General features: G+C 36.5%; 1 protein-coding gene across 1 annotated transcript; it reads left to right on the forward strand.

The window, feature by feature from the left end:
* The first annotated feature begins 2,253 nt into the window (after nucleotides 1–2,253).
* On the forward strand, nucleotides 2,254–7,373 carry LOC147565193 (putative methyltransferase TCM_000336). Its single transcript, XM_086651695.1, has 4 exons — nucleotides 2,254–2,426; nucleotides 2,547–2,978; nucleotides 5,553–5,825; nucleotides 6,930–7,373. Exons 1-4 carry the CDS (start codon nucleotides 2,352–2,354, stop codon nucleotides 7,284–7,286), a joined length of 1,137 nt encoding a protein of 378 aa, XP_086507821.1. The 5' UTR covers nucleotides 2,254–2,351; the 3' UTR covers nucleotides 7,287–7,373.
* Nucleotides 7,374–7,738: the final 365 nt, after the last annotated feature.

Genomic DNA, 7,738 nt, shown 5'->3' on the forward strand with positions numbered 1-7,738 from the left:
AAGTAAATTCTTAACCGGAATAAAAAGTAAATAAATTTATTTTTTCAAAAAAATAAATAATTGTGGATTGGTGACAAGTAGTAGTTTGTATTTACCTAAAAAATGCTTTGGAAATAAATAAGAATGTATAAAAAATGGCGAAAATGGAGTAAAGATAATCGAATGACCAAACAACGATTTGGTAAAATTGGAAGACCGTAAAGCTCTTCTATTTTTGGGCATAATTTAAAAATGATTGGTGTTCCAAGGAAATAAAGAAATTTTTCGTGGTACAAAGTTCTAGGTGGAATTTTTTTTTTGAACTTTTTGTTTCCTACAAACACCACAACCCTTGTGTTTTTCAGCTTCTTCTTCCCTCTTCTTCCTCTCCAACTACCTCCATCAGTTCGGGCAACCTCCACTGTCGATTCCAGCAATACCTCCATCATCTCCTACAACACTTCGTCTCTCTTTCCTTTTTTTAATCTCTTTTCTTTTTCTCTATCTCTCCCTCCCTCTGTTCTTCTATCATCTCTGTCCAGCGAAGGGGAGGGGCCCCTCCTTCGGATCTCTGGTTTCAAGAGGCAACAAGACCAATCTTCTTCTAGTCTCAAACCAGATGAGATCTGGTTTGAAAGCGAAAGAGAGAGCGTGAGAAAAAGGAGAGTCTCCCTCCCTCTCTTCTTCTATCATCTCTGTCCAGCGAAAGGGAGGGGCCCCTCCTTCAGATCTCTGGTTTCAAGAGGCAACAAGACCAATCCTCTTTTAGTCTCAAGCCAGACGAGATCTGGTTTGAAAACGAAAGAGAGAGAAGAGAGAGCGTGAGAAAAAAGAGAGAGAGAAGAGAAGGAGAGCGATGAGAAGATGAGGAACTCCGACTTAAATCTTAGGTCCCACCACCTCTCACCTTTGAAAATAAGGCCATATAGTACCATAATTATTTAACAACCAAATCATATTACTTCTATGGTATTAAGATATTCCCTATAACCAGAATTCTAACCTATCTAAGGTGTCCCAGCTTATTGATCAAGGTAACTTGAACAAGACCCTTCTTAATAATGAGTTTGATACTGCTACTAAGAATCTTATTTTAACGATCCCAATATCGATACAAAGTGAAGACCAAAGAAAATGGACTCTAACTAAAACAGGTAAATTTAGTGTCAAATCCATGTATCAACACCTTTGCATTAGTATGAACTCACCCCAACCCCATTCTCCTAATTGGAACTTTCTTTGGTCTATCCCGGTTGTTCCTAGAGTAAAAATGTTTTTATGGAAAATTTGTATTAAAGCCCTCCCAGTCAAGGATAGGATAGGAAAATATATTGATAATAACCCCAACTGCCCGAACTGTAATGAGATAGAATCCATTGAGCACGCCATACTCCACTGTCCGCTGGCAAAAAATATTTGGTTCTACTTTAATATTATTTCTGAAAATATAATATCTGTTAGAGAATGGATATTCTCTTGGGAACTTAATTCCCAAACGGCTTACACAGCTAACAAAATTCATTATGCTACTATTATGTGGAACATATGGAAGACGAGATGTGACCATTGCTTTCAACATGAAATCAATACGCTAGACAAAATTATTTCTATCATTACGACTTTCTCACAAAATCAAAAAATTAATCACACAAAAACCAAAAAAGATCAAGGAAAATGGAACCCCCCTGAAACGTCCTTTTTAAAAATCAACGTGGATGCATCATTTATAGACACACAAAGTATTACAGGTATCAGTTTAATCATCCATGACAATGAATCTAAATTAGTCGAAGCTGTCTCATACACTTCTAGAAGCAGAAACCCGGAGGAAGGTGAAGCCATTGCTATTCTCAAAGGAATGCAATGGGCAGAATCTCATGAATATAAAAGAATCATTATCGAAAGTGACGACATTAATATCATAAAATATCTACAGAAAGGAAAGAATAATATTCAATGGCAATCCCAAATATATATTAATAGAATCCAAGAAATAAAAAGGAGGTTGGAAATAGTAAAATTCTCACATACTAGCAGAAACTTCAATAAAGCAGCAGATAAGTTGGCTAAATGGGCAAGAAAGAAAAACAGATCGAAGGTTTGGAAACATGTACCTTATTTTCTTTGTAAGTTGTATTGTAATAGAACTCCAATTTCTAGCTAATTAATATATTACTTTTCAACAAAAAAAAAAAAAAAAAAAATCATATTACTTCAACAGAAAAAAAAAAAAAAAAAAAAAAAAAAAAAAAAAAAAAAAAAAAAAAAAAAACCAATTCATATTAGGAGAAAAAGGAATGGTAGAATTTGACCAAAAAAAGTCTATAAAAGTAAAAGATGAAACCAACAAGTAAAACCCAAACTCAATAGAAATGGATGTAGAGAAAGTCTTCCACATGAAAGGAGGAGTTGGAGATGAAAGCTATGCCAAGAACTCATCTCTACAGGTTCCTCTCTCTCTCTCTCTCTCTCTCTCTCTCTCTCTCGATCTCGAAACTCTCTAAACTCTCTCTCTCTCTCTCTCTCTAGAGTTAGTCTTAAATGTGGGTTTTACTTTTCATGGACAGAAAAGAGCACTGGATATGGTAAAGCACATCACAATTGAAACCATAGTGGACTTGTACATGAAATCTACACCAGAAAGCTTGTCAATAGCAGATTTGGGTTGTTCATCTGGACCAAATACTTTATCTGTTATTCGAGAAATCGTCGATGCTATTGATGCAACAAGTAGCAAGATGTTGATACCAACACCTGAATTTAGGGTTTCACTTAATGATCTACCAAGCAATGACTTCAATTCAATCTTCATTGGTTTACCAGAATTTTACAAAGAACTCATTAATGGAAAAGGAATTTGCAGGAAAGATGTTAATAGTAATTCATCAAAACCATTGGTTTTCATAGCTGGAGTTCCTGGTTCTTTTTATGGAAGACTTTTTCCTTCTAATAGTTTACACTTCATTCATTCTTCTCACAGTTTGCACTGGCTTTCCAGAGTAAGTCTTTCGTAACTACAATCTTCGCCACAGTTTGACTTATAATTAATGACATCATCCCGACCACATACTTTTACTAAAATAATTTTTAAACTATTTTGAAAAGTAAAGTATAGACTGCCGTTAATGCCCTTCTCCAGTAACTTATTAGGGCTAAGGTAATCAATTTGATGAGTTTGATCTTCCATATATTGGTTTACTCATGCACCAATAAGCTTGATTTATCTTTATACTCCACTTTGGTTCTTGTCCGACAAATTTGTCTTGACCAAACAAAGATTGAACATGACATCCACCCTCAAGTTCAGTTTTTTGTTTGGTTGGACCATGTTGGGTCATTTTCTGGTAAGGCGAAGTGGTATTTTCCTTTTATACGGTAAAGGAACGAGTACATGATGAAATTAAAAAAACACAGATTCTTTGTCTCAATATTTTTCATAAAGGGGAAAAAGTACATGATCTTAGATGAACCTAATGACTTGTACATGTGCCACTTATACTAGTCATTTTGGTTCATCAACCACCATTTCATAAACCAGATGTAATCGTTTATAGCTTCACTGCAGTAATCATATTCATATATTATATATTACTAAAAGAATTTAGAAAAAGAATTGAACACATAATAGCTCCCAAATTTTAATATTTGTGGTATGTTACGAAAACTGACACAGGATTAAATAAATAGATAACAATTTTTTATAAAGGTACCAAGGCCATTAGTAAACCTAGATGAACTCATTATAGAGCTCTTGCTCCATAAGTTCACTTTTAGTTCTGTCACAAGAATCATACCCTTTTTTGGTTAAATACTTATGTGACGCAATTTCACTAGCAAAAGATATGCTTATTGTGAATTTTTAAGTTTTTTTTATACTTTATCCAATATTTTAAAAAACCACTTACACTATAAAAAGCAATGTTAGTGATAGTGTTGAGGTAAAAGCAAAGGCACTCTCCATAAAATCTTTGACCATATCTTGTGGCTGGGATGCATAGTGCACAAAATCTTTGTCCATATATGTGTCTAGTCCCACAAGCAACACAAGATGCACTCATTAATCAATTGACTTAAATAACAAACAATCAGATTTGCATTGACTTAATAGATGAATTTGAGAAGTGCAACCCACATCATCTATCAAATATTGTCATTGTCACCCATGGTCAGCATGATAATTAGACCTAAAAAGCACATCAAAGCAATTTAAGACCTATGTTAGTTGGTCATATTTTTCTACAAAAATAATTTTGTTAGTTGATCGATCACTACAAAAGGCTACGGTTTCTTCGCAAGAGCTTCATTGGTAAGTCCATTCATGTAATCCAGTAGTCCGTCAGAATTCGGATTTACTTTAATTAGGGCAAAGAATATTGTCAATATTTAATGCATCTCATATGGTGAAATTTGTGTAAATTCCACTTGACCGTCAGTTTTAATTTTTGACATCAAAATATTTAGAGTTAATTCTTATATGGCCCCCTACTTTGTGACCAGCTTCCTTTATGGTCCCCAAATTTCTGTAAATTCAAATATGGCCCCCTATTTTCATGGAAATGTCATGACTACCCTTCCCATTAATATATTTTCAAAATAAAATTAAAAACAAAAACCTAAATTCCACCTCACTTCCCTCTCCACCACTCATCTCTCTCCACGTCACCTCTCTCTCCAACTCACCTCACTCTCTCTCCAAGTCAGCACTCTCATGAAGGTCGCCGGGCGGAAAATTTTCCGGCCGGCGACCTTCAAACTTAAAAAAAAAATAAATTTTTTTTTTTTTTTCACTCACCTCTCTCTCTCTCCAAGTCAGCACTATAAATTTCCCGGTCGGCGACCTTCAAACTTAAAAAAAAGAAAAAAAAAATTTTTCACTCATCTCTCTCTCTAAAAATTCCGGCGAAGGGGGTTTCCCTTCGCCGGAATTTTTAGAGAGAGAGAGATGAGTGGGAAATTTATTTTATTTTTTTTTTTTTTAAGTTTGAAGGTCGCCGGCCGGGAAATTTTCCGGCCGGTGACCTTCATGATAGTGCTGACTTGGAGAGAGAGAGAGAGGTGAGTGAAAAAAAAAATTTTTTTTTTTTTTTTTAAGTTTGAAGGTTGCCGCCCGGAAAATTTTCCGGCCGGCGACCTTCATGAGAGTGCTGACTTGGAGAGAGAGAGAGGTGAGTTTGAGAGAGAGGTGACGTGGAGAGAGATGAGTGGTGGAGAGGGAAGTGAGGTGGAATTTAGGTTTTTGTTTTTAATTTTATTTTGAAAATATATTAATGGGAAGGGTAGTTATGACATTTCCATGAAAATAGGGGGCCATATTTGAATTTACAGAAATTTGGGAGCCATAAAGGAAGCTGGTCACAAAGTAGGGGGCCATATAGGAATTAACTCAAATATTTATTTCCATTATAAAGGATGATCAAATGAAACTTCAACTTCAGTTCTAATTGGGAAAACCTTTAGAAAAAACAATAGCTCTAGAATTTTGACCAATTTTTCGTCTATTTTGTTACATAATGTTAAGAGTATGTACAACATGAAAATGTGAGTAAAGCTTTGCTTTTGAAAAAATTTTGTAGGTTCCTCCAGCATTATATGATGAAGAAGGGAGGTCAATAAACAAAGGGTGCATTTACATATGTGAATCAAGCCCTTCAATGGTGTGTAAGGCCTACTTGTCTCAATTCCAACATGACTTCTCTGGTTTCCTTCTATCAAGATCAGAGGAGCTGGTTTCAGGTGGTCGGATGGTTTTGATGTTCTTGGGTAGGGAAGGCCAAGAACATGTTGACCGTGGAAACGCGTTTCTCTGGGAACTCTTCACTCGATCAATCGCCCGCTTAGTTTGTGAGGTACAAAAATCTCAGGCCCATAACCCATTTAATAATCGGACCACTCCCTGAGTTTCTTTTTCAAATGATTCACATGATTTTAGTTGAGGACCAAGAACCTCACAACCAGAGATCAAGCCCAACATTGTGGAGAACGATATATATAAAAAATTCTCCCCCAAGAAAATTATAATATAGGGTATTTTAATTTAGGGTTATTTCCCTAATGGCCCCCTACTTTGTGACCAGCTTCCTGCCTGGCCCCCTACTTTACAAGAAATACCCATATGACCCCCTTCCGTTATAACACCGTTACTCTCTCTCTTCCATTTCTTTTCTCTCTCCTCCAACATGTTTTCTCTCTCTGCCACCTCGTTAAACCAGCCACATCATCGTCTTCACCAGCAGGGTCGCCGGCCGGCCAAATTTCCGGCCGGCGACCTTCAAATTATTATTTTTTTTCTCTCTCTAAAAAAAAAAAAAAAATTTTAAAAAATTCTCTCACCTCTCTCTCTCTAAACTCCGGCGAAGGGAAACCTTCGCCGGAGCTAGGTCTGTTCATCACGAACAGACCAGATCAGGGTCTGTTCGTGATGAACATACCAGATCGTGGTCTGTTCGTGACGAACAGACCTAGCTCCGGCGAAGGTTTCCCTTCGCCGGAGTTTAGAGAGAGAGAGGTGAGAGAATTTAAAAAAAAAAAAATTTTTTTTTTTTTTTAGAGAGAGAGAGAGAAGAGAGAAGAGAGAGAAAAAAATAATTTGAAGGTCGCCGGCCGGAAATTTGGCCGGCCGGCGACCCTGCCGGTGAAGACGATGATGTGGCTGGTTTAACGAGGTGGCAGAGAGAGAAAACATGTTGGAGGAGAGAGAAAAGAAATGGAAGAGAGAGAGTAACGGTGTTATAACGGAATGGGGCCATATGGGTATTTCTTGTAAAGTAGGGGGCCAGGCAGGAAGCTGGTCACAAAGTAGGGGGCCATTAGGGAAATAACCCTTTAATTTAAATTGATTCCCATTTAGTTTATTTCATATATGTAATAAATAACTGTTGGTGTTGGGGCCTTCCAATATAAACTTTGAAGCCCACCATTTAGTTGATTGTATATATGTAACTTATGTGCAGGGAGAAATTGACCAAGAGAAGTTAGACTCTTATGATGTCCCTTTCTATGCTCCATCTAAAGATGAGATTGAAGATGAAGTTCTAAAACAAGGATCCTTCGCCATTGATCGATTCGAGATGTTTGAAACTGAAAGAATAGGTAGGAATGGTGAGAGTTATGGAACAACTGTGGCTATGGCTGTCCGAGCTATTCAAGAGTCCATGATCCGTTTTCACTTTGGAGAAGGAATCATCGACCGTATATTTGATAATTATGCTAAACTACTCAATGAAGAAATTGCTAAGGAGGATATTAGGCCTACTAGTTTCATTTTGGTAGTGAGAAAAATTGATTTGAATGAATTTATCAAAATTTAATAACGCATTATTATGTTTCTTTTCAATTATCCTACATATCTCTTGGTTCAATAAGTATCAATACCTAAAATAATTTACTTTTTGCTACATTTTAAGAATGGATGCAACGCTCGTGATTTACTGTCGTAAAAGATTCTTTTGGTTCTTGTGCTCCTTTAAGTTAAAAAAAACCATAAAACTGAGATGATAATTTTAAGTGAGAAAGATATGGTATTGTGATCTTGCGTAAAAATGACATTATTTAAAAAAAATGAAAGATTGTATCGAAAAAGAAAAAAAAGCAGATCAGGTGGAATTTAACCGGCTGGTTTGGGGGGGGGGGGGGGGGGGGGTCCTCAACGAGTATGAACTGGTTGGGGATTTCTCCCAACCAGCTTCATGGTTTGGGGATCCCCAAACCAGTCCAATATGGGAATCCCACCAAAACCGGACTGGTTTGGGAGATCCCAAAC

The sequence above is a fragment of the Eschscholzia californica genome, unplaced genomic scaffold (genome assembly GCF_041429995.1).
Source record: "Eschscholzia californica isolate CP2 unplaced genomic scaffold, dmEscCali1.0.p SCAF_1, whole genome shotgun sequence".
In the NCBI taxonomy this organism is placed as follows: Eukaryota; Viridiplantae; Streptophyta; class Magnoliopsida; order Ranunculales; family Papaveraceae; genus Eschscholzia; species Eschscholzia californica.